Source organism: Laetiporus sulphureus (assembly GCF_001632365.1).
Source record: "Laetiporus sulphureus 93-53 unplaced genomic scaffold LAESUscaffold_82, whole genome shotgun sequence".
Classification (NCBI taxonomy): Eukaryota; Fungi; Basidiomycota; class Agaricomycetes; order Polyporales; family Laetiporaceae; genus Laetiporus; species Laetiporus sulphureus.
This window is the reverse complement of record NW_024468591.1, coordinates 41,678-65,576: the sequence shown is the minus strand read 5'-3', so window position 1 is coordinate 65,576 and position 23,899 is coordinate 41,678. Positions and strand designations below refer to the sequence as shown.

At 49.3% G+C, this 23,899-nt stretch overlaps 9 protein-coding genes across 9 annotated transcripts; 3 read left to right on the top strand and 6 right to left on the bottom strand.

Moving 5' to 3' along the window:
• Window positions 1-14: 14 nt before the first annotated feature.
• Window positions 15-2,161, top strand: LAESUDRAFT_708884 (eukaryotic translation initiation factor 3 subunit 6). Its single transcript, XM_040906698.1, has 5 exons — window positions 15-315; window positions 362-516; window positions 567-1,315; window positions 1,369-1,477; window positions 1,534-2,161. The coding sequence occupies exons 1-5, from the start codon at window positions 108-110 to the stop codon at window positions 1,708-1,710; spliced, it is 1,398 nt and encodes a 465-aa protein (XP_040758165.1). The 5' UTR covers window positions 15-107; the 3' UTR covers window positions 1,711-2,161.
• Window positions 2,162-2,240: 79 nt separating this feature from the next.
• On the bottom strand, window positions 2,241-2,792 carry LAESUDRAFT_764627 (uncharacterized protein; the record flags this gene model as incomplete). Its single annotated transcript, XM_040913479.1, has 4 exons — window positions 2,241-2,418; window positions 2,462-2,595; window positions 2,665-2,736; window positions 2,781-2,792. The coding sequence occupies 4 exons, from the start codon at window positions 2,790-2,792 to the stop codon at window positions 2,241-2,243; spliced, it is 396 nt and encodes a 131-aa protein (XP_040758164.1).
• A 128-nt stretch (window positions 2,793-2,920) lies between these two features.
• On the bottom strand, window positions 2,921-3,608 carry LAESUDRAFT_666175 (uncharacterized protein; the record flags this gene model as incomplete). The annotated part of the gene is made up of 4 exons (XM_040905236.1): window positions 2,921-2,982; window positions 3,052-3,383; window positions 3,422-3,497; window positions 3,548-3,608. Coding segments are annotated over 4 exons (531 nt in total), but the record flags the coding sequence as incomplete, so codon positions are not given.
• A 167-nt stretch (window positions 3,609-3,775) lies between these two features.
• On the bottom strand, window positions 3,776-4,112 carry LAESUDRAFT_764625 (uncharacterized protein; the record flags this gene model as incomplete). The annotated part of the gene is made up of 2 exons (XM_040913478.1): window positions 3,776-3,834; window positions 3,884-4,112. 2 exons carry the CDS (start codon window positions 4,110-4,112, stop codon window positions 3,776-3,778), a joined length of 288 nt encoding a protein of 95 aa, XP_040758162.1.
• A 1,054-nt stretch (window positions 4,113-5,166) lies between these two features.
• Window positions 5,167-6,122, bottom strand: LAESUDRAFT_739619 (uncharacterized protein; the record flags this gene model as incomplete). The annotated part of the gene is made up of 7 exons (XM_040911019.1): window positions 5,167-5,273; window positions 5,332-5,371; window positions 5,419-5,620; window positions 5,684-5,769; window positions 5,821-5,861; window positions 5,940-6,003; window positions 6,027-6,122. The coding sequence occupies 7 exons, from the start codon at window positions 6,120-6,122 to the stop codon at window positions 5,167-5,169; spliced, it is 636 nt and encodes a 211-aa protein (XP_040758161.1).
• A 2,229-nt stretch (window positions 6,123-8,351) lies between these two features.
• Window positions 8,352-9,287, top strand: LAESUDRAFT_718149 (uncharacterized protein; the record flags this gene model as incomplete). Its single annotated transcript, XM_040907405.1, has 6 exons — window positions 8,352-8,447; window positions 8,485-8,588; window positions 8,615-8,687; window positions 8,742-9,002; window positions 9,042-9,122; window positions 9,177-9,287. 6 exons carry the CDS (start codon window positions 8,352-8,354, stop codon window positions 9,285-9,287), a joined length of 726 nt encoding a protein of 241 aa, XP_040758160.1.
• A 721-nt stretch (window positions 9,288-10,008) lies between these two features.
• Window positions 10,009-12,978, bottom strand: LAESUDRAFT_718148 (uncharacterized protein; the record flags this gene model as incomplete). Its single annotated transcript, XM_040907404.1, has 13 exons — window positions 10,009-10,068; window positions 10,109-10,172; window positions 10,278-10,444; window positions 10,572-10,723; window positions 10,780-10,835; window positions 10,935-11,045; window positions 11,101-11,277; window positions 11,324-11,414; window positions 11,537-12,020; window positions 12,225-12,425; window positions 12,475-12,695; window positions 12,757-12,919; window positions 12,967-12,978. The coding sequence occupies 13 exons, from the start codon at window positions 12,976-12,978 to the stop codon at window positions 10,009-10,011; spliced, it is 1,959 nt and encodes a 652-aa protein (XP_040758159.1).
• Window positions 12,979-14,605: 1,627 nt separating this feature from the next.
• On the bottom strand, window positions 14,606-15,037 carry LAESUDRAFT_718147 (uncharacterized protein; the record flags this gene model as incomplete). Its single annotated transcript, XM_040907403.1, has 2 exons — window positions 14,606-14,743; window positions 14,801-15,037. The coding sequence occupies 2 exons, from the start codon at window positions 15,035-15,037 to the stop codon at window positions 14,606-14,608; spliced, it is 375 nt and encodes a 124-aa protein (XP_040758158.1).
• Window positions 15,038-20,533: 5,496 nt separating this feature from the next.
• LAESUDRAFT_802743 (uncharacterized protein) lies at window positions 20,534-21,070 on the top strand (the record flags this gene model as incomplete). Its single annotated transcript, XM_040914007.1, has 1 exon — window positions 20,534-21,070. A coding segment is annotated over one exon (537 nt), but the record flags the coding sequence as incomplete, so codon positions are not given.
• Between the last annotated feature and the right edge of the window lie 2,829 nt (window positions 21,071-23,899).

The window sequence follows — 23,899 nt, the reverse complement described above, 5'->3', positions numbered from 1 at the left end:
TAGGCGCCCGTCGACGCGCCCACTGCATTTACCAATCTGGAAGGACGAATTTTCTGCCTTGAACGCACTCGCTCCTCTTCCGACCAACGTCGCCATTATCCTCCGCCATGGCCGAGTACGACCTCACGAGGACCGTCATTCCATACTGCGATCGCCATCTGGTATTTCCGCTCCTCGCCCACCTTGTCGAGAGCGAGCTTTTCCCGGTCGAGGACGTGCAGGCAGCCCAGTATGAACTTGCGAAGGAGACGAACATGGTGGACTATGCTGTGAGCTTGTTCCAGCAGCTGTACCCAGACCAGGAGGTCCCAGAAGGTGAATCCTGCGTCTAGTCCTTTTGGATCATATTGAACTCTCGCAGAGTTCGCCGAGAAGCGCGAGAAGGCAGTTTCGACAAATGAACGTTTGCAGCTGGAGGCGCAGGCGGTATTGAATGTCATTGAAAATCCAGAGGTCGCACAATCTCTGCGACAAGACAAGAACCAGAACCTCCATTATCTGAAGGATCATTACGGTGTATGCCGTTTTTGCTAACCCCTCGAATTTTGCTGACCCGCAGTTGGTAGGTCACCCTCGAACAAATTAATGCCCTGTACAACTTCGGACAATTCCAATACACCTATGGCAACTACAGCGGTGCCGCCGACTACCTATACCACTTCCGCGTGCTCTCCACCGATCCCGACCTCACCATTTCCGCCCACTGGGGAAAGCTCGCATGTGACATTCTTACCGGCAAGTGGGACGTTGCGCTCGAGGAGCTCAACAGCCTTCGTGAGGCAATTGACTCACGCTCGCCCGTCGTCCCCGCATTCGCGACCGCTCCCTCGTCGACGACGACCGACCCCGCGCTCACGCAGCTGCACTCGCGGACCTGGCTGCTGCACTGGTCGCTCTTCGTATACTTCAATCACCCTCAGGGACGCACACTCCTCCTCGAGACATTCCTTTCACCCACATATCTCAACACAATCCAGACGTCATGTCCGTGGGTTCTGCGCTACCTCGTCAGCGCTGCCGTGCTCTCGCGAAAATCCGCATCGGGCGCGTCATCCTCTCGCGTGCGCAACTCTATCCGCGAGATCGTCAAGGTCATCCAGATGGAGGAGTACCAGTACGAGGACCCCATCACTGCATTCTTAAAAGAGCTCTATGTCGAGTTTGACTTTGAGGCGGCGCAGCGGGAACTCAGCCTAGCGGAACAGGTCGCAGCAAATGACTTCTTCCTGGGCGAGTTCCGGGACGAGTTCATGGACAATGCGCGTTATCTGATCAGTGAGGCGTACTGCCGAATTCACCAGAGGATCGATATCAGGTTCGTCGACGAGCTGGTTTGTAGAGCCTCCTGTCACCGATATCTTCCCGCAGCGATCTTTCGGAACGGCTCAATCTCTCAAAGGATGAGGGTGAAAAGTGGATCGTCAACCTCATTCGCGACACCCGAATGGGTGCCGATGCGAAGATCGATCTCGAAAAGGTGACGATTGCCTTGGTATTGTCGCGTGTTCCGTCGACTCAATGCCATTGCCGCAGAATGTCATCGAAATCAACCGCCCGTCCCTCCCCGTGTATCAATCTGTCATTGAGAAGACGCGGGGACTGGCATTCCGCACACAAGCGCTCGGGGCGGCTATGTCTCGAACGCAGCAGGCGCCGCCGCTAGGCGTGCAGGACGAGAGTCAGCCGATAGTCATCGAGGGTGCGCGGTGAGTCGCAGGGTAAGACTATGTGGACGCTTGTGTATTGCTTGATATTGGGAATATCGCGAGGCAATATAAAGTTGTTCACTTTGCTCTTAACCGTCCCCTTCTGGAGTCCAGGATCGTCTGAAGGCCGCACTGGAGATGTTTAGGGACGGTCGGAGCAATGGGCCTGCTGGAATCAGAATGCATGTGGCAGTATGGAAGAACAGTGAGCCTCCCGTTTGAGTACAAGCGGCTAATAGCTGTTTGGCCGCCTGGATCAGGCTCCTCGACACGTTCGCACGGGGCGAGTTTATGTCGCCCAGTAGTAGGTTTGACGGCATGATCGACTACGCTGCTCATGACAATAGACCGCCGCGGCGGCGGGTGAGGCGAGGCGAGGCGACAGTTGGACTAGCTCTCAAGCGCCCGATGGCTGTATATAGCGTCTCAGTCCGATATCATTTCGAACAAGCTCACAACGCGCAATGCTATGATACAGGCATTGACACTCTTCGCAGGCATCGCTCTTACAAAAATGACAATTATGAGAGCACATTAGCACGCCTTAGCCACAGGTCGATATGGTGGGGCGGCGTCATTGATGTTTATGTTTGCCAATACACCATCTCTATCGACAAATTTGCGCTTCTTCACCGAATTCGTCGATTCGTCAGTGACCTCCAAAGCGGCCTTCTTCCGAGGTTCGGGTCCCTCTTGCCTGTCCTCTTTCAGCCTGTTTCCAATGCCAATTCCCTCGTCAATGCTTCCGCGGTGACTTCGAAGGCATTCGCGGTGATGGTCCGCAGTCTTGCTCCTCCGGATCGCTGTTGTTGGTGCTGCAAAGCTGTATGGTCGCATATTCCTCGTCATATGTTGCAGGCGAAGGCACGAGATCGAACATCGACAACTGCTAGAAAGCAGGTGTGGAGGAAAGATCAGTCAACATGCATGTCTCAACTCCTAGAAATCTGTTACGCACCCTACGATTCCTTTCAGGCGCTATCCATTTCACGTCTCCAAAGGGTGAATGGAACTCTGGCAGCCAACGGTGCTAAATGATCGTGAACATCTATGAAGATGGTGAAAGGTGCGAACCTTAGGCGACATTGTTAGCGTCCCATTTCCGCTTTCGACTGAAGCCTTCGCATCCGACGTTCGCAGAGACTTCGCGTATGCTCGACCCATTCAACGACCGTTCCCTGTGCTGATGACATTCTTGACTGAAGCGTTCGCGTTCACATTCGCATCCATCGTAGGTTCGTCACGAATGTGATGCTGCGGTACTGCAGCACTCGAACTGTAATATCAAGTCGGTGCACATGATTGTTAGTGTACCGAAGGAAGGGGCCAATGTAGATGGACGCACTTTTTTCAATCTCTCCCCACTCCTTGAAATGCCTCCTCACAACCTCCTCCGTCTCCATGTCTGTGCCCGTCTCCTTGATCCGCCCAATATATAGCATGCGGTTCTGCCTCTGAAAGCTACCCACACCACCCATATCATCTCGATAGTCTGCGAACTTGTCGCATGCAAAGCAGTCCTTCGACATGTCCGGCAGTGTGGTCGATGGGTCCATGAGCATATGCAGATACTCGCATTCCCAGCCATACAGACAGCATCTCCACACAAAAAAGGGACAACAGTACTTCACACCCGTCATGTTCGCGCGTGATGTTGCAACGCGTCTGCGACTTGACCTTGCTGAACGAAAGCAGGCGTTAGGGAAAGCCGTCACGAACGACTTTGCAACAAAACATACTTTGAATAACTATCCTCACGGTCCCCACCAGCCCATTTATTGTACCAAATGTCTGCAGAGCTTATGAGCCATAGTGAAGGAGCAGAGGTTGAATGTACGCACTGTACTCTTTCCCAGTTTGAGGCACCTCCTTCTTCTCCACTTCACCAGCTTTCACCAGCTTTCACCTGCTTGCACGCAGGCTTCAGTTTCGCGTGTCAGGGTGTGTTGCGAGGATGTAGAAGACGCGCGCGATGGCGACGGTGGTCGTCTCGAATGCCTCAAAGATGCTGCCCAAGCGCCGGTCAGTCTGGCATCGCTGGCATGGTGCGGCAGTGCTCACTTCATCTGTCAGAGGAGCTCGACCTCAGTGAGTCGGTCGGCATCCGAGGAGGACGAACTTGCCTTCACTGGTTGGGGAGTTCAGTGTGGATGGTGAGTGGCGGAGAAGGGACGCACGCACGATGCTTATGAGCGGACCAAGGTCAGCGCCCGCAAGTGCACCCTTCGTGGCGCGCCCATCCATTGCAGCCTTCTTCTCTGCATAAATGGTGTTGCTAACACTGTCGAGTGTGCCCACGATTTCGCGCATCTCAAGTAGGGCTGGTATGGGCATCCAGTCGATGAGGGCGTTGCACCAGCTGAGGGGCAGGCTGCATATGATGCGTGGGATAAATGGGTGGAGCATGATGATGCGCATCGCTGTCGGGCTTCCACCGTGTATCGACCCATTATGTGACCGATATGAGTCTCACTCCCTCCCTCCTCCTTCGCCGCAGAGACTTCGCCTGTGCTGGGTGATGCGACCCGTTAAGTGACCGACGTGAGTAGTGCTCCCTGCGCTGACGATTCCTCATTTTTGTATCCATCCTTTCTCTCTAATTTGAGACAGGTCATAACACGATCGTGATGTAGTTGTCAATAGTCATGAATGGTCATTCTAAACAAGTCTACGCTAACGTCCACGGCTAACGTCCACGCTAAGTCTACACAAGTCTACACTATGTTGAGTCCATTAGATGCTACATTATTACACTAAGGTGCGTGCACAAAGAAAGCCTAGGAGGTGGAGCAGAAGTGAGAGAGAAGAGGCGCCCGTAGCAGATCTGCGGGTAATTCAAGGCCTCCAGTTTAGGGCCAGTCTGATGGGATCTTTGATGGAGCGCCCACTGTCTATTTGAGATGCAGCCACTGCTGCGGTGGCATGGGTGCCCACTGCCGATTTGAGATGCAGCCACTGCTGCAGTGGCATGGGTGCCCACTGCCGATTTGAGATGCAGCCACTGCTGCGGTGGCATGGGTGCCCACTGCCTATTTGAGATGCAGCCACTGCTGTGCGCACATCTAAACCGCATCCAATTTAAAGAAAAATAAAGCTCGAAGAAATCATAGACCAACCACAGAGTCGAACCTGCACTGATAGCCATGTTAGGTTTCATTGTTTAAGAACAAGAACATATTAGAACGGCACCTGGAGCAGGTTCTGCACTCTACCTTCTTTGACAACACTTGTATGCATCAGTCTCGCGAAGACAGCTCTGAAAATCCAACTTACATGATGAAGAGGACGATAGCCGTCATGCTGCAAGCTGGTGTAGGGACCATCAATAGAGAAATCAGATTATGTTTTAGATGTACCGGTATCCATGATTACATTGGTACTGTCCATGCCAGCTGTTCGTATCCATGCGCTGTGATGTTTCAGGATGGATGAAATAGCACGAACAATGCACAGAAAGCTCTCATGAGAACTTGCGACCACTGAGCTCAGCATAGAGCACGTCGCTGTCCGCACGCTTGCGTCTGACCCGCCTCCTGTTGTAGTGATTTGAGATGAGGAATGCGACATCTGGTTTATTTGATCAGTGTACACATCCAGACCTTTCGGGGACTGCCACTGGACTTACCCAATGATTGCTCAAAGTTCAGGCGAGAATCGCAGAACGACTGGACCGAACACAATGTCAATGTGCATCACCCTGCACACATCGCACCACAATGCACCTGGTGAGCTCCATGCTACCCCCCAGGCACTCAGTGACACTGAACCCATCCTCGCTCAGCTCTCCGGTGAACTCGAAGCTCACGCCGTTCATGTGCGAGTTGCACTCAGCGTGGATTCGCATACATGTGGTCAGCTCGCTGTTGATCGTGCCGAAATTGCACGTCTTGAGCCCGCTCGAGGAAGTCAGTGTGCTACGTGGTGTGTCACGTCAGTCGGGTGTTCAAAGTTCATGTGAAAAAAACCGTGGAACGTACTTGCCGAGCATGGGATCACAGATCCAAGCAACGGGATGTCCGCATAGCTGCACACTATTGATGTGGCCGGCTAAGTGACTCTCGATCTTCATATACTCCGTCAATATATGCGCTGTCTTTTCGCGCATTCTGCTCACCTTCGCCGCACCATAGCAAGTGATCAGCATAACCTTGCCCGCTTTCCGGTTTGGGCTCCGACTAGCATCGTACAACCATCAACAACCATGTCAGCATTCATGCATGCTTGACAACTCACTGTCGAGTAGCCGGACGAGCTCATCTGCAGCCATGCTAGGCCCCACCTTAATCCAGATTGGTTCCTGATCCCGCGGAAGTACTCAACATGCACGCCATTCAGCTGTCTTGTTCTGTCTCCAATCCAGAGGAAGTGCGTGGACGTGTTGTAGTACACGTTCAGCGGGAGCAGCTCACTCGGCATATCATCGCGGTGCATCGAGAAGAGGGAGGACAGGATGGGGAATTCATGCGTCATCGCTTCTTCGAAGTCCAACAAGAGGCCTTCGTGGCTGCGCCTTGGTGTAGGTGAAGGGAGCACCACGATTTGAAGGGGCAACATACCTGGTGAAGAAGTCCCGCCTCTCTCAGCACGCCCCAGCCACCACCCTGCTCGTAACTCGTATGCTGGCTGCTGAGTCCAGTAGTTCGAGTGAAGTCAAGAGCGTCCAATAAGCCTTCTGTGATGCGTTTGAACTCTTCTCTACAGAGTATTGTCAGATCGGATAGCCAAAGAAAATTGAGAAAGACACTAACCACAGTTCTGGTGATCATACATGCGACAGAGACGAGTCTCATGGATGGTACAACGAAGCAAACCCTGAGGTGAGCAGGCCGTGCACATAGTTGAGTGTCGTTGTTGAGTGGAAGTATGTAACATTTGAGAACATGAATAGCCTGACCGTGCACCCACAGATGCACATACCCTTGAGGCTTCATGACTTGTAAGACTTGACCAACTCCCTCGTGATGAGCTGACCATTCACAAAGCAGTGCACGCTCATATCGGTCGCCGACTTGTTCCCAAACCGGATCTTGAATTTCTGAAACATAGTCATTCGTGAGCTGTAAAAAGCTGCCTGTCGTTTCGATGCCTGCTCACCCATCTGGCCTCACTGGGGATGTAGCAGCTCATCATGGCATCACTCTCCTGCGTGATCCCTACTCGGTCAACTTCTCATTTTCATCAACGATCACTAGTTGGCAATCACGCATATGCATATTGAGATGATGGTCGATGAAAGTGGGAAGACGTGCGAGGTGAAGGGGGAAAGTGCGACTGTCGCTATCAGCTCAACAGCGTGTCCTAACGAGCAGCGGCTGAAGCAAGTGCTCCACCGCCTCCAACAACCTATGCGAATCTAAAGATGGCACCCATTCCACGTCCACGATACCACTGCCCGCTCGCACTTTCTCTAAGGGATGCAAAGCCTTGCATGAGATTCCATTGCTCAATTCCATTGCTCTGACAGCCCGCATTCTAAACTGGAAATTAACCCCTCAACCCAAAGCCATCTTCATGGTACATTCTAACAACCCAGACAGCGGAGCCCAACTCATGTCTCACTCAGAGCTCGCCGCTGCTTTCTTCTTCAAAGTGGCTGACTTGTTCTTTAGATATACACGCAGGAGGTCAGCACTTGCCCAATTCCCTTCGTATCTGGTGAGAAATGGATATTCTTCTGCTGCCTGCGGATAGAGTTCTTAATTTACTATGCATGAATTCACTTGGCAAACCACAAACTGATGCATAGACAACTTGGAGCTCACTGATGTCTTGCCTTGAAAATGGTAGCTGCATCTGCAAATGTGTGTCTGCAAGCTTGTGAATTGTACTCTGTTGGATAGTCAATTTCCAAATTGCATGTTCATAGAGTGATTATGACAACAATGTACGCACCTGTACAATGTTATAGATTGAATCTTTCCAGTGCAGCACTTCGCGCAAGTTGTAGCCATCACGACCAATTCATGTCACTTCTCCATTGGGCTTGAGGATCATTTCCGTGGAACTGAGGAGTACAGCCATGGCGTTGGGGATTATTTTCATGGAACTGAGGAGAACAGCCATGGTGGCAGTGGGAGAAATTGCCTCTGGAGCAAAAACACGTCAGCCAGGAGATGGACAAAGTGGAAATAGCCTTTCAGGAGAAAAAAGGACACACATAGTATGCGGGAGATATTGATGCTGAATGCGGTGCTGTGGCCTGACAGGATGCATGTGCAGCTATGCGATTATGTGATTATGCGACCAACGCTGTGGAAGACTATAAGGTTATGAGGGTTGCAGAATTTAATAGAATCTTCGACAAAACAGACAATAAGCCCTTGTCCGACAATTAGGTGACATAGACAATCGGCAACCTTGAACACTCAATTGTCCAGCATCAAACAATAGACCTGATGCCCAAGCTCATCCCTGGACAGCTCCATTGGTGAGTCTGTGAGCTCCAGGTGCATCTAGCGGATGTCTGCATTCCAGGCTTAAGTGGGTGATATGTCAATGATATAGGCCTATCCTTGTTATGAATGTCACTGGACGTGCATGATGGCATGCACTCCGGATTCCGCAGAATGAATTTTTCGCCGCCATCAGCTAGGTTCGGCGTCCCTCCAACGATTCAACATAGCAACCTTGCAAGAGTTATGTTCCATGCATGGACTTCTTGTTGTCCCAACTGGCAGCAGAGTTATTGCAGGTGAACGACAGAGGCTAAAAGCAGATTATATACGGGCTCTCCTTGATGAAGTAAGTGAGGTACGTACATGGAATGTATGTTCCGCAGTACTCAAGTCTCGTCAAGCATGCTTCGCAGGCTGCAGACACAGTCAGCACTGGCTCTACTGGCTCTATCATCAAGGCCTCCACAGGACCATCTACGAGAAAGCGGTGAGCAGCGGACGATTTTACAGTAGATTCTCGCAAGAAACCGCGGGTGGAACGGTCATTAACGGAGCGCAAATCAGAAACTCCATTACATGGGGTATGGTCCACGTTCCATATAGCTATTTTTTGACATTGACCCTGTCCCACATCCCACAGGCTCCATCAGTAATGAGAGAAATACAGGACATGTCTCAGCAAAAATGGGTGATTGAAACTGAGCCCTCACGTGGTTCTGTCAAATGCATTCACCTCGATAGCGCAGATACACAACATCACATCCCCGTCAGTGTTGAGGATCTGTCAGACAGGTTCACCAGGGCCATGGGAGTCTCCAAGCCAATTCCACCAGATGTCTCAAATGGACACGGCACCATGTTCAAGAAATCACGCCCTCTCTGTCGAGAGATGCTGATCAAGGTGTATGAAAATGCTAAAGATTGGAATGCTATATGAGAGATCACCTTCCATTGCCTTCCAAGCGGCGATATGGATCTCAAAACCTTGGGCTGTTATATGGGTGCACCGAGTGGCTGCCAAGTGAGTGAATCTACCATCTATTCACTATACGCTGAAATGAGCAAACACTCACAGGTCATTGATCCGAAGAATTTTAAGCCCTTTCATGAGTACTGTGAGGGTATTCTAGAGCACGATGATTTGAAGGACTTGATGAGCGATGAATATCTGCGGGTAACAAGTTGAGTCATCATTCTGTCGACCCTCATCATTTTGTTGATGATTCTAACTCTGCTAATGATTCCAGCCCATAAGGGATAAGCTAAGTGACGTAAATAGGCTTCAATAGACAGCACCAATCTGGCGACGTAGACAGTGAAGATATCGTGAATTGCGCAATAAATCTGTGTACAGTTCCTGCGATGCTGGGTAGAAACACAACATCCGATTTGGTCAATTGAAAGTGCAGGATCGCCAAGCCAAAGTTGTTTCACAGCTTCATAGCATCTGTCGCTTTGCGCGTCTGTCCGGTGTCAATAACGCTCTGCAGGGGTGATCAAGTAGGCACGATCGTTCGAAGGTAGAAAGCAGTGAAGCATTCATCTGGGACAATCTGTTGCCATGTGTATCCCTCATCACTAGATTGCCAGATCATGTTATCAGACAAGCGAACAAGGATGGACTGAATGAGCGATCATCTTCCGCGATCACGAGACAACTGCTCACACTTTTGAAGTATGTGAATTGTACCACAGGGGCTTGAAATATGAACTGCCAGGTGACTCCATCGCTACCTACCATCTGGTGTATGATCTTGCCCTCCACTGGCTCAGCTGAACGAAGTCCGTATTAGATCACGCAGTATCAAATAGTGCAGGACATACCATTCAAAGACAGTTTCGAAGACGGTTCTTCAACGGGTTCGTCCTTCATGCTCCTTTAGTTCTATCACATGTTTTGCCGGAAATCAATCGATAGGCAGAAGTGCCATTGTAGTCTGGTCCAGCTGATCTTGGAGGGCATACACCTGCAGGTATGGGAAGTTCCAGCCCAACGGATATGCACACATCACCTTGGTGCATGAAATTGTAGTCGCTGAAGCCGACTGGCAGGTAAGAATACTGAGCATGGCTGTGAAAAAAAGATGAAGATCGACCAGCCATTCGTAATCCTCATCCATGCACTAGACAGTCTTCCCTCATGCTCAATTGGTCTGCGAAAAATGTATGTACATACTACACAAATGCGTAAATCAAATGCTCCTTCTCAACCATTATCTTCGGCAGCTCATCCGATAATGCATCATGAAATGGCATCAGCTCAAGGAGCCCATCGACCTCCACTGAAACGAGAGCTACGGTGCCTATATTGGCACCTGTGATTACCAACACTGTCTTCAACACCTGCAGAAACATGGCGCGCTTTCAAAAATTTTGCCGGTACAGCCAGAATCTCAGCTCACTTCCTTCGCCCATAGGCTTTGACACGTATGCAATCGGTATTGCTCTCAATCGGCTCTTCGAGACAGACAGTGACCCCTTCATCCTCATATTGTCCTTGCTCCCATTGGGCTTCAGGAGATGTGCCTTTCGTGTTGCAGATCATGAGCGTAAGTCGCTTCAAAATTGGCAACATTTGCTGCACCCGCAGGTGAAAAAGAAACAATGCATTGTCCTGTGGATCTGAGGTTGAGAGTCAGTGAGACTCGAATATAAGCACAAGAAATTATTTAGCTTACATAAAGTGAGTGCAGCATATTGGTCCATTGGATTGTCCCCAGTTGACGATGGGTCCCTTGATGATGGGTCCCATGCAGCAGCCAGAGGTTTATTAGATTAATCATCCGAAGTGTCCGGTACCCAAGGCGGTGTAGCAGAACTGAGAGGAGCTCACGTGGTTGATGTGGCTGATGTCATTGACGTGTCCTGACTAGCTGATGGAATGCCAGATGATGACGGAATGCTGGATGTTGCATAACCCAATGGCAGAGTATCTTGTTGATCGCTGCAATGAAATGGTCGTGAATATTGAGATGAGGAGCATTCTGGCTAGCCCGAACCTCAAATATCTGAACTCGCTGGGCTTCAGCCACACTACGACACCCCTCGGAGCATCCAGCTCCATTTGATATGCGTCGTTGTATTCATCTTTGATGAACCCTTTGTGCGCTTTGTATTGTCCCCAGCTGATCATTGCACGCTTCAATACAAAATGCTGATATGTTGCACGATTCTTTCTATGGGCCTTTGACAACAAATGAACAGCTGGCTGTCGACGAGAACTGTCGCCGCTTGCTTCGACTGAGTGTTGTGGCAACCAATTGTATTGGAGCACCCAACTGGACATTCTCACTTCGGTATCCTGCACCGCAACCTGGAAAACATGATTCATCAATGTTTCATCTCGCTCGCACTGCGGACTCACCTCACGTCATTCACGATCATCGTATATCAGCAGCGTCTCGTCGCCCGCAGACATGATGAAGCCCCTCATACCTCTGTTCACACCGTCAACGATGTCTAACAAATCGCCCTGTTTATAGACCCTTCTGAGCTGCTGAACGGCCACGGTAGCAACCTGAGATTGACTGGGACCGTACGCTACTTCAACGGACTCATCTGTGATGCTCTGTATGATTTCTTCGATGCCTTGCAGCTCCCCCTCAGTGACACGAACGTGATCATTGATTGCAAGGCTGGTGAAGTAAACCCGCTGCATAATTTGTGCAATGGACATAGGCGAGATCCAATGCAGACAGATAAATGGTGCGATTTTGTCGAGTAACCTCAGCTGTTCCACCTTGCATGACACACAGAGAGGTCCGTCTTTGAATAATTTCTTCTTGAACATGTACATCTTCATTTCATTATCTTGACCAGGCATCTGCTCCTGAACAGTATGAGAACCATAGACCACAGCAGCGAGGACAGGGTTGAACACGCATGGGGAACACCTCAGTGCAGGATGCTTTGCACGATGCTTTGAATATGATATGTGCAGCAGAAGCTATACAATGACGCATTCTTCCTTCACTTCCTCGACGTACGCGAGATCACTGGAGTAATGTCCACATCGAATGTGAACCCAGCTACCCGTCTCGATACCAGGTGCAATTCAAAAAAGACTCGTTCATTCATCGGATGGCATGAACATTGCTGGCGTACCAAGGATCAGATGGGATACCGTGGAAGAAATCTTCAAATTGTCATGCATGCTCTTAGCTTCGACATAGATTCTATCGGCCTCATCGATGCAGGACCAATTCTCTGAGACAAAGATGAAGTACACGGAATGACTCCGTGGCTCATCGATGGCATTCTGATCTTCATCTTGATCTGCCAATGACTGGTATAGCATGATCAGAACAGTGAGAGCCGAGTTCCACTTTAGAAAATGCATCAATAACCAATCCCCAGGACAGCATGAAACTTACCTTGGTACGAAGCATCCAGATCCCACGGCAGTGCTCATTGGGCAAAGGAGGATGTTCTTCGGCCTCCACAGCATGATCGTGACTTGCACTCTCCCTACCCCTATGAGCCCTTTCCTGATATTGATGTGCCAATTCCACCACGTCGTCATCATCCTCATCGTCCTCACGAGCCATCACTGAATATAAGAGATGCATTGCGATATCGTCCCCTGCTGCCTCGCCTTGAAAAATGACCATGAAATGGTTAAAAACAATCACTGGATGAGGCAACTAACTACTCACCTACTTCAACCTCATCATCTTCAGCCTTGTCGTCTTGAGCCACATCGTCTTCAGCCTCTTGAGCCTCGTCATCTTCAGCCTCTTGAGCCTCATCGTCTTCACTCATCTCTTCCCCATCATCAACGTCCACTTCCAAATCAAGGAATGGGTTGTGAACGCAACCCTACACTATGTTAGTTTTTACTCCGGCCCCTACAGAACAAAACCTACCTTGCTTGTCATAATTTCTGTGGTTGAGTATATGGCTGCAGCTGCGGTTGTGGTCGTGAGAGAAGCAGTTGTGAGAGAAGTGGTGATTCATTGCCATTTCAGGCTGGGAGAACGACCTGCTGATGTAAGATGCTGACATAACAATAAATCATCAGCGCTGCCATTCAAGAAGGGAGTGGCTCACAGAGCGACTGCTCGTTAGCACGTAAGCAACAGCGATTTCACACAATTGTTTCTCGTACTATATCTAATACAGAGCATCTGGGTCAAAGAATCCTCCTACATCTCTGTCCCCAATAAACACTTAGTCAACTCTCCGTCATTCACGGTTTCATGGTGTGAGTCCTAGTGCTTTGACAAGGATCCTGGGGTTTCTTTACTTAGTAAAAGACCTACTGAAACCATCAATGTGAAGGAGAATCGTACCAGCTGAGGAATTTCCACATCAGTGGTATAGTCGACTTTGCGTCGTTCGACTTTTGAGAGTGAAGCCAGCCACTGCAGGTCGTAAAATTATTTCAGGAGTCCACGAACGCAGCGACGCGTAGACTTAAGAGTTGATGGATCAATCTCAGCGTTACGAGGTAAAGCACGATTCCCCCTCCTCAGGCTATGCGTCAAGGCATGATACATATCGATGTTGGCGAGCAAGGCATTGAGTGTACTATGGTGCCATGGTAATGTGACCTTGCATACGACCTTGAGATCACCACTGCTTTCTTCGTCGGTCTGATCAGAACTCATGCCAGCAGCCTCCAGCTGCTCCAGAATATCCTCGATAGCACTCCACAGATGAGGAGCACTATCTTTCTTCATGTTGATAATCTGTGCTCACCGCACCAGGAGCTGTTGCTCTCGAGTCAGTCTCAGCCTTGACACAGCTGGGTGGGCTTATGCTTTGATGCCGCATATTGCGACGTGAGGCCACGACGTCATCTGTTCTTCTCTTTCTTGCATCAACCGATCTGATGCTATGGACCTGAGCATGTGTGCATCTTAACTTGATGATGCAGGATTGCATCAGTTGTGTTTCCGACATCAGATCGTGGTTGAAGACAAGAGGTAATTCGGTGCTCGATTTGACTCGCTGTAAGAATTCTCGGCATAAAAGGAGAATCATCTCCTTGTTCCAGCGAGAACTCAGCTCACTATTCCAATCAATCAATGGCTGACTGATATCCGGTCCATCGCCCGACCCATCCATGAACACGTCTACTGCAGAAGAGGGTGTGGAAGAAGGCAGAATGTCATTGCTGATTGATAACACTCCCTTGGCTCACAGGTACTGTTGAAAGTGGGCCTGGTATCAAACACGGTGAATATCGAGAACGCCTCATTCCTTATGACTCACATGGAATAAATTTGTTCCCTTACCCCTCGGCCCTCGACGATTTATGGATTGTTTGCGTTGTATACCCCCTCCATCCTGCTCTTCTTCATCCCCATCATACTCTTCATCGTCGCACTTCATCCTGATGGACTGGCTGGCATCATTATGTGCCTTTCTGGTGGCGGAGAATGCATGTCCAGAATTATCGCTTATGGTATCAATCGCTTGCTTCACTCCTTCTTTGACCCCATTAGCCACAGCAATAGACATAGCTTGCATTAGTCGTGACAGAGGTGTGTCCTCGACAGATCATTGCAGGTGCAGAGGGGGTGCCGAAGAAGGAACTGTGGGACTTGCTTGAGACGTCTGCAATGCCAGCTTGGGGTACTGACTCCGATTTCCATTATGCATGGTGGTCTCCACACAGTGGCCTTCGTCAGCTCCATCCTGTTGCCATACTGAGCATATTAGATGAAACCAATAAAGATGTATATTCAGGCTTACCTGCATATCCGTCAGTCCAGCGACTGCACTTGGACTAGAAGACAATGCTTTGGCAAGCGATGCAGCCCATAGTTGAGCAGTAGCAGGATTAGAAAATACCAATTCTGGAACAAATGTGACACCCTCAGCTACAAGCATATCTTGAACATTTTCTTCATCTTCTGAACTGTGATCTCCATCTGAGAGCGCCTCGGTGATCTGTAGTGGCATCTGAACTCTGATACGCAATTGGAACATTTAGCTCACCACTATATCAGGATCTTGATTCAATGATGTATTTATTTCACCGAAAAATGTCTGCTCCTAAACTCGTACCAAAACTGTTAGCGTACGATAGCTGACAGGGGCAGTGAACTTATACGGTGACATTGACCCAAGAATCAAATTTTATTGTCACTGGTGTCACGTCAACCTGCTCAGTGGGCACCTATTGGCGACAATAAGCAAGGTCAAGGAAGGCACTTGTGAGCAGTAGTGGACCGTATGCAACTAAACCTCTGGTCCAGGCGTCGTCATACCAGAGTCTTCTGATCTAATGGCCACGAGCTTGCAAACTGAATGCGAACGCGGATGAGAGCGAACGAAGTGTAACACTGTGCTGTGAGTTTATGTGCACAATGAAAGCCCAGCTCGTGGAAAAGATGCATCAGCGGATGACATCAACAGTTCTGGATGGTGGTGATGGCATGGAGACAGCTCAGGGGGGACGACAATAAGGTGCTCAGTTGGACAGTGCAAATATTAGCAGATCCCGACGACTCTGGGTGATGCTGGATGGCGGCGTTGGAAGGCGGTTGCGTTGATGACATTCGGGACGCTCCTAATAGACAATAAGCACCTATCTAGTGAAACCGGCGGAAGGATGGACGTACCATCAAAATGAACACCTTAACTCACGTACACTGCCCATCATGGAAAGGGTGCATCAGCAGATGACACCAACAACTCTGGATGGTGGCTCTGGGCAAGGGCACTGAAAATATGCAATAAGTTGTTCAGCTAGATACAGGCGGGAGGACAGATGTACCATCAAAATCATCACACTAGCTCAATTTTGAATAGCGACTCTGGGTCGAAGGGGGGCACCGAGAACAGACAATAAGCTGCTCGGCTAAATGGCATGGAAAACTCGGGAAACATCCTTTGACGTTTAGTGGGTCCCGACGACTCTGGATGGTGCTGGATAGCAGCGGATTAGCAGTATTGGATGGCGACCTCCATGACACTCTGAACAAAACCTGCATCACTGACAGAAGGACGGACATACCATCAGATGGTGAAAGGTGCGAACCTTAGGCGACGTTGTCAGCATCCTGTTTCCACTTTCGACTGAAGCCTTCGCATCTGACATTCGCAGACTTCGCGTATGCTCGGCCCATTCAACGACCATTCCCTGTGCCGACGACGTTCTTGACTGAAGCGTTCACGTTCGCGTTCACATCCATCGTAGGTTCACCGCAGAGACCTCACCTATGCTGAGTGATGCGACCCATTACGTGACCGATATGAGTCTCGCTCCCTCCTCCTTCGCTGTAGAGACTTCGCCTATGCTGGGTGACATGACCCGTTCAGCGACCGATGTGAGTAGCGCTCCCTGCACCGATGATTCCTCATTTTTGTATCCATCCTTTCTCTCTGATTCGAGATGGGTCATAACACGGTCGTGATGCAGTTGTCAGAAGTCATGAATGGTCATTATACCACAAGTCTACGCTAACGTCCAAGCTAATGTCCACGGCTAACGTCCACGCTAACGTCCATGCTAAGTCTACACAAGTCTACACTACGTTGAGTCCATTAGCTGCTACATTATTACACTAAGGTGCATGTGCAAAGAAAGCCTAGGAGGTGGAGCAGAAGTGAGAGAGAAGAGGCACCCGTAGCGAATCTGCAGGTAATTCAAGGCCTCCAGTTTAGGACCGGTCTGATGGGATCTTTGACGGAGTGCCCACTGCCTATTTGAGATGCAGCCACTGCTGCAGTGGTGTGGGTGCCCACTGCCAATTTGAGATGCAGCCACTGCTCTAGTGGTGTGGGTGCTCACTGCTGATTTGAGACGCAGCCAGATGAAGCGGAGACTGAGAGCAACGGAACTGCACGGATGTGTGGTGCTGCGTTTCAAATCGCGGTCACGTGCCTGTTCACGTCCCACGCTCACGTTCCACATTCCAATGTTTCGCAGAAGGATTGTCTGTCGCCTCCCTCAAGAAATCCAAGTGAGTCGTCGTGATCGCGAAAATTTCTGTTGTTGTCTACCTGGCTTCACAAGGATGAAATGGATACCGATTATGTCGAAGAAAACATACTGCTGCCTCAGATAGAAGACGGACTCCAGGGTGTTTGGCTGTAAGCAATGTATTTCTGCCCCCCAACCACTTCCACTAATTACATATCTAGCATGCATGATAAACTTATTGAGGCCATCCAGCCTCTCTTGGAATTGCTATGACAGCAGACAGGGACATCCACAGCTCTGATAGTTGGGGCTCCTCCTCGAGAAGGTTCAAACACGTTTCACAAATGTGTATTCTGCTAGCATGTTGACCCTCTATGTATAGTTTACAGTCTGACAAGACACAAGATGCATCATCTCATTCTTGGTTTCAATGCGAAGTGGATGCTTTCCATGACCATATTATCCTGTCTTTTACTCGATTCTTGGCTAAAACGAAGCCCGACACATGCACAGTTGCAACAGATGCTTCAACTCCACATGCAGATGCACCATTCGAGGGCGTACCACAACCTCAATCACAGCCTGTACACTCACTTGGGGTAGTCACAGTGAACACATCTGGCACCAGCGACATCAGCACTAGGCAAGCCACCACTGCTGGTGGTGCAGGACTGACATCCTCAGTGAGTTCAAAGCACCAGCAAAATGATGTGCCACCAATTGCAACAATTAAACAGCCGTGTTTTCATCTCCATGGACTCCTGCCCTCTCGTACCCAGCTCAGCTCTGACATCGGGGAGTCTGAGGTTGCATCGGATGTTGATGAGCTTATGGAGGAGATTGATGAGCTTGTGGATGATGACAAGGAGGCCAGCAATACGATACAAAGAATTGCAACTGGTATACCAGACTGGGCTCGAGAAGTGCATGACTTCATGATGTCGAAGCACCTAGGCAGTGAGTTTGTCACAATTTTACCTGACAAAGTCATTATAGGAACAAATGCTATTAAGGAGCATATCATTTTTCATCATTTCTCGTCGCACAAGAAGTCACGTGACCTAATGAGATAAGATAACGAGGCATCCAGTCACATGACCTTGGATCTCTCTCAGCATTATCATGTGACACCGAACTCCTCAGCATGGCGTCATATGTTGCAATCGCCATGACGCCATATTGCGTGCTCAAAAGGAGCTCCGTCTCTGTGGGTTATTATTAGACAGCCAATCAGGATAATTGGGACATGTCGTACGATTGTAGCACTGACCAGTAGGATAGCGTGGGACTCGCTTAGGTAGTACTGTACAGTAGCATAGCAATCATGTATATAAGGACCAGCGAGACGAGGAGGAGACCTCAGTCTTATTCTCCTTCGTCCACCACTACCATCACAGAGGGGTCTTACCAGACACTCTCAGTGTGCTATACATTTTATCACATCCTCACTTGTGTGATAGCACCTCTAGCCTCACCAGTAAGTCTTGCTCGGTGACCAGCTACTAGGCCTCGTCAGTGGGCACGTCGTACTGCCACAGCTTGTCGCTGTAGGCTCTTAGCCAGGGGGGCCCTCAAGGGGACCCTATTTTGGTTGTCTATCTTTGTCATCGGTGTGCCATGACATTAGAATAAGACTGACCTTTTACGCCCCTACCAAGTGTCTAACACTGGTAACTGCACATTTTCGCCCAGAGATCCACACCACTTCCTTCATACCATTCCACTTCACCTCTACTGCCTAAGCCACTCCCTTCCTTCAAAAGGAACAGTGCTGCATCGACCGGTAAAGCACCACAAGTACACAACGGTATCGTTCCGCCCAACGGATGCTACCATCCTTACCAACGCGATCCTCATCGCACTCTTCGTCTAACGGCGAGCAACCTACTCCGAGCCAAGCCTGACGACTACCACTCAAACCTTCAGAAGCTTCGCTCTAAGGTCAGCTCATGGGCTGAAGCAATTCCCAAAGACGCATCTGACCCCTCAGTACCCATCTACAAACCTTATTGGTGGTCTAACGATGACGCCACTGCCGTACTCGCATTCGCACTCTCCCAGAACTATCACCCTCGAGGGATCCACAAGAATCCCAAAGGCACACTTCCCGAGAACATTGCGCCAACTGTATACGCCACTATTCAGCGTTACAAAGTCTTACAGCAGCCCCACATCACGGCTAAGTTCACGGAAGCACAAATTCAGTGCCGCGATCACATTCTGTGACACCTAGGAGCTTTAAACGAGAGGATTGGACGAGGCGACGACTTTACATTCATCGATAGGCGCATCGCTATCGAGCTCTGCGTGAGACTAGGAAAGATTTTGTTCAGAGGTATCAACAAGGAGCAGGAGCGCGTAGGAAGAGACATTGTGAGGTTCGAGAAGGAGTCGTGCTACTGGCCTTACTAGGACCAGTAATATTTTTGTACTACCGTATCAGCAGTTTCATGCCCTGGTATCAAGTCAGTTTTGTATTCAGAAACTACGTGGTCGACCACTACATCACCGACCTCTATCATCATCTGGTGTGCACGGGGTACTTCATCTATCAACCCCTACTATCAGAGCGATCCATCCCGCTTTATCATTATCCGGTTGACATCGAACGTCGAGTCACCCTGCACACACCTTTTTGACTCATTGAAACAGACATCGAGATAATCGATCCAGTTCGCGAGTGGATAAAAAATGCTTACTGGGAACGTCTTGCTCGGTTGTATCAAGAAGACGAAGAACTCTTCTGGACAAACTGGTACAGAGACTTTCCAGAATAAAGACATCCTCGCCCAGCAAGGCTCGAAGAAGCCACAGCACGGAGAAACCATATCATCGAACTAGCACGCTTACTGGGAGCCGATAACCAACTCTAGTAAAAAGCTACCATTTCGAACTCATCATTTCCCCTCTCCTCAACATCGATCCCAATGTCTCAGTATGATCTTGGCAGTGTTACATTTCCAGAAGGACATACTGCAAGTGAATCTTCTGACCCATGGAGGAGTAACGCCCCCTCCACATCATCTGAAGCAGGACCAGCTGCCCCTGTGGAAGAACCCCACAACAGCAGCACACCCAAGGCATCGGGAGTAGTCAGAAACCCATCGCCCACCACCCTGCCAGAATTCACCACACCTCAGACTTGGGAATGACAGGGGATCCCTTACGCAACAATCGAGGAGGCCGCAGACACCACCGCACCTGATACCATTCCAAGAGATGTAAAAGAATTGACAATGAATATGGTGCGAGCGTTCATCATGCGCGATGTTGTAAGCTCGTACGAAGCATTACGTCAAAAAATGGATGAACGGCATGAGCGCACGGTAGCCTCATTGGAAGAAGAGATCTTGGCCCGCATCCACGTCGAAATAATGGTGGTGGAAACGCGAGACCAACTAAGGACCGCAAGAGCCCAGATTGGCACCCTCTCTGCCAACAACGAACAGCTCATCAAGTCAAATAACAGTCTGACGCTCAAAGCTCAAGCAATCTGCAAGGACTTTGAAGATTACAAAGATGAAGTAAAGGGTCAGATGGACGCCCTTTACGGCAACATGGTCACCCTGAAGGAGGCACAGGAGAAGACCACCACCTACATCATTGGCTTAGAGTCCCGACTCAACAATGCCATCATCAATGTGCCCTCCACAGGTATCCAACAACCGGCTGGCCAATCCAGTCAATCGCCTCGCCGAATTAAGCTCCTCGATCCTCCCAAGTATTTGGGAAGGAAGTCGTCGGAAAACTTTGAAACTTGGTTCATGAACCTGCTCATCTGGCTCGATTATAACCATTTCACAGATGACAAGGACAAAATTCGGCAAGCCAACGCTCATCTGGAAGGCGGAGCTGCTCTATACATGAAAGAGTACGCAATCAAGCTCGCCTCCGGACAAGACGTTGGTACATGGGCAGAATACACCAGGAAACTGAAAATGGCATACAAGATGCTTGACCCCAAGTGCACGGCACAATCTTTGCTAGATGCACACTGTGCAAATCACCACAAGACAATGATCGCCTTCGCAGAAAATTTCAGGGCTTACGCCCCCGAATCAGGATACTCTGACGAAGACGTAATCATCAAAATCAGGGAACAACGGTCGACCCACATTCAAACGGTCATGTCAGTAATGGAGACTCTAGACCCCTCGAAGATTCCAACCACCTGGATGGACTATCTCGAGTTCTGCTTGGAGATCGAAATCAAACATCTCCAACAAATCCCAGGCAACAAGTCTATAGGACAGACCGCAATGACCAGGGCGACCGCTCCCAAGGATCCTAATGAAATGGACACAAGCGCACGAATCGCACATGAACTATCCCCGGAACAGGACAGATGGCTGGCAAACAAACTATGTTTGTTCTGCAGAAAGCACGCCTATGAACGAGGAAAGCGGTGCCCCTTCCCCAAGCCAGAATACAAGGGCAAGCGGTTTCAGACACGATCCACCCCAAAGCAAGGGCAAGGAAAAGGGAAGGGCAAGGTGACGAACGTGCGACAGGTGGAAGAAGAAAGTAGCGCGGGCTCATCAGCTCAAATTGCAGCACTGGAACAAGCAATTGCTGCACTTCGTGGGATGAGCACAACGTCGACTACACCACCGTCCAGCAAAGGCAAAGACAAGGCGAAGAGCTCGGACACAGCATCAATGGCATCGACATCTACGGTCAAGGACACCAATGCAAGAATCGTCGAGATAGATGATTTCTCAGAGAATTTTCAGTACGAAGTGTAGACGAGTCTGGTGTCACACTTCAGGACAATTGTATTAGTACCGTGAGAACGAATGTACCTAGCGATCATCTATATATTGCATCCGCGGGTTTTTCTAAACATTCGATCGAATTGCCGATAGGATTCGTATCACGAGAAATCCAGATGATGGCACTATTGGATTCTGGAGCATTCTCTTGCTATATCGACCAAAGATTCGCTGAGAAGCACGGGTTTAAGATGATACCTCTAAACCATGAAATCTGAATCCTCAACGCAGACGCCAGCCTCAACAAAGATGGCGCAATTACTCATCGTGTAGTCACAAGCATCTTAATCGGGGGGCACCGATCAACCGAGAGTTTGCTCGTCACAAACCTTGGATGCATGTCAATGATCCTCAGCATGAAGTTCTTACAAGAACATAACTCCTGAGTTGACTGGGAACATAGAGAGGTCACGTTCTCAAGATGCAGACACACGAGGAAGCAACGAGTCAAAGTATGCAAAGAAGAAGTCAACCTTCTATCGCAACCTCGGCTCGAAGATGAAGCAATTCCCCCCGACGTACACATGGATGATGGGTGGGATCAGGAAGATAACTTCATGAACTGGATAGACTTGCAAGACCAGGATCTTCATAACATGGTGCACGACATCCTAGGCATAAGCAAGAAGGTAAAGGAGCATTTGGTAGAACAGCCGACAGAAGAGACACAGGACAAAGAATATTGGTCCAAGTTCATCCCTCCAGAATTTCATCAATTTGAAGATGTGTTCTTGAAGAAGAGCTCAGAAAGAATGCCGACGCGTAAGCCCTACGATCACGCAATTGATCTTGTCCCAGACGTGGCAATCCCGAGACCGGCAAAAGTATACCCTATGTCTTTACGAGAGAAGAACTCGCTCGACGAATGGATTGACAGCGAACAAGCCAAAGGCTACATTCAACCATCTAAATCCCCTTACGCTGCTTCAGTACTTTTTGTAAAAAAGAAGGATGGCTCTCTTAGACTTGTCCAAGACTACAGGGCATTAAACAGTGTCACCAAGAAGAACAAATTCCCACTTCCGTGAATCAATGACCTCATTGACGGAATCTCTAGGGCCAGTATATTTACCACCCTAGACCTGAGATGGGGGTACAACAATGTACGCCTTCGAAAGGGAGATAAGGAAAAGGCAGCGTTCATTACCCATAGAGGATTATTTGAACCTACTGTCATGTACTTCAGATTCTGTAATGCTCCTAGCACTTTCCAGGCTATGATGAACGATGTCTTAGGTGATCTCATTCGCACTGGAAAGGTGGCAGTCTATATAGATGACATCATCATCTTTACAGATAACCAGGAGGAACACGACTGTCTGACTAAAAAGGTTCTACAACAACTCCGAGACAATGACCTGTTCGTGAAACCAGAAAAGTGTCACTTTGCGACCACTTTTGTCAAGTTTCTCGAACTCATAATCTCAAAGGGGTCAATACAGATGGACTCAGAGAAGGTCGACGGCATGCTCAAGTGGCCAGTGCCCACCAAGGTAAAGCAAGTGCAAGCATTCCTTGGTCTGGCAAATTTCTATCGATGATTCATCAAGGATTTCGGATCGATGACTCGACCCTTGACTCTATTAACATGTAAGGATGCACATGGAAATGGGAAGAACCTCAACAAAAGGCATTTGAAGCCCTCAAGACTGCATTCACTTCTGCCCCGATCCTAGCACTCCCCAATGCAACCCGTCCCTTTAGCTTAGAAACGGATGCCTCGGACTTTGCCACAGGTGCGGTCCTTGAACAGTTGGGAGAAGATGAACTCTGGCATCCTGTCGCATATTACTCCAAATCGCTCAATGAACATGAGTGAAACTATGAGATCTACGACAAGGAAATGCCAGCCATCATTCGGGCTTTGGAAGAATACCGGCAGTACTTCGAAGGACACCCTCACCCGGTTGAGATATGGTCGGCTCACCTAAATCTTACCTATTTCTGACAAGCTCAAACATTGACCAGACGACAAGCTCGCTGGTCACTTTACCTTACAAGATTTAACTTTATTCTCTGTCACCGCCCCGGAAAGATGATGATGTGTGCCGATCCTCTGTCCAGGAGGCCAGATCATGAGAAGGGGGTGAGCAATGACAATTCAGGGCAAACTTTGCTTCGACCTGAATATTTTGCCATCCACGCGATCTC

What these genes read in the sequence shown, in the direction of transcription:
- LAESUDRAFT_708884 (XM_040906698.1), top strand. Translation starts at nt 108, where the DNA reads ATGGCCGAGTACGACCTCACGAGGACCGTCATTCCATACTGCGATCGC. An exon ending in ATCTGAAGGATCATTACGGT is followed by an intron (nt 517 to 566) that starts GTATGCCGTTTT and finishes CGCAGTTGGTAG; the next exon opens with GTCACCCTCGAACAAATTAA. An exon ending in CACCAGAGGATCGATATCAG is followed by an intron (nt 1,316 to 1,368) that starts GTTCGTCGACGA and finishes ATCTTCCCGCAG; the next exon opens with CGATCTTTCGGAACGGCTCA.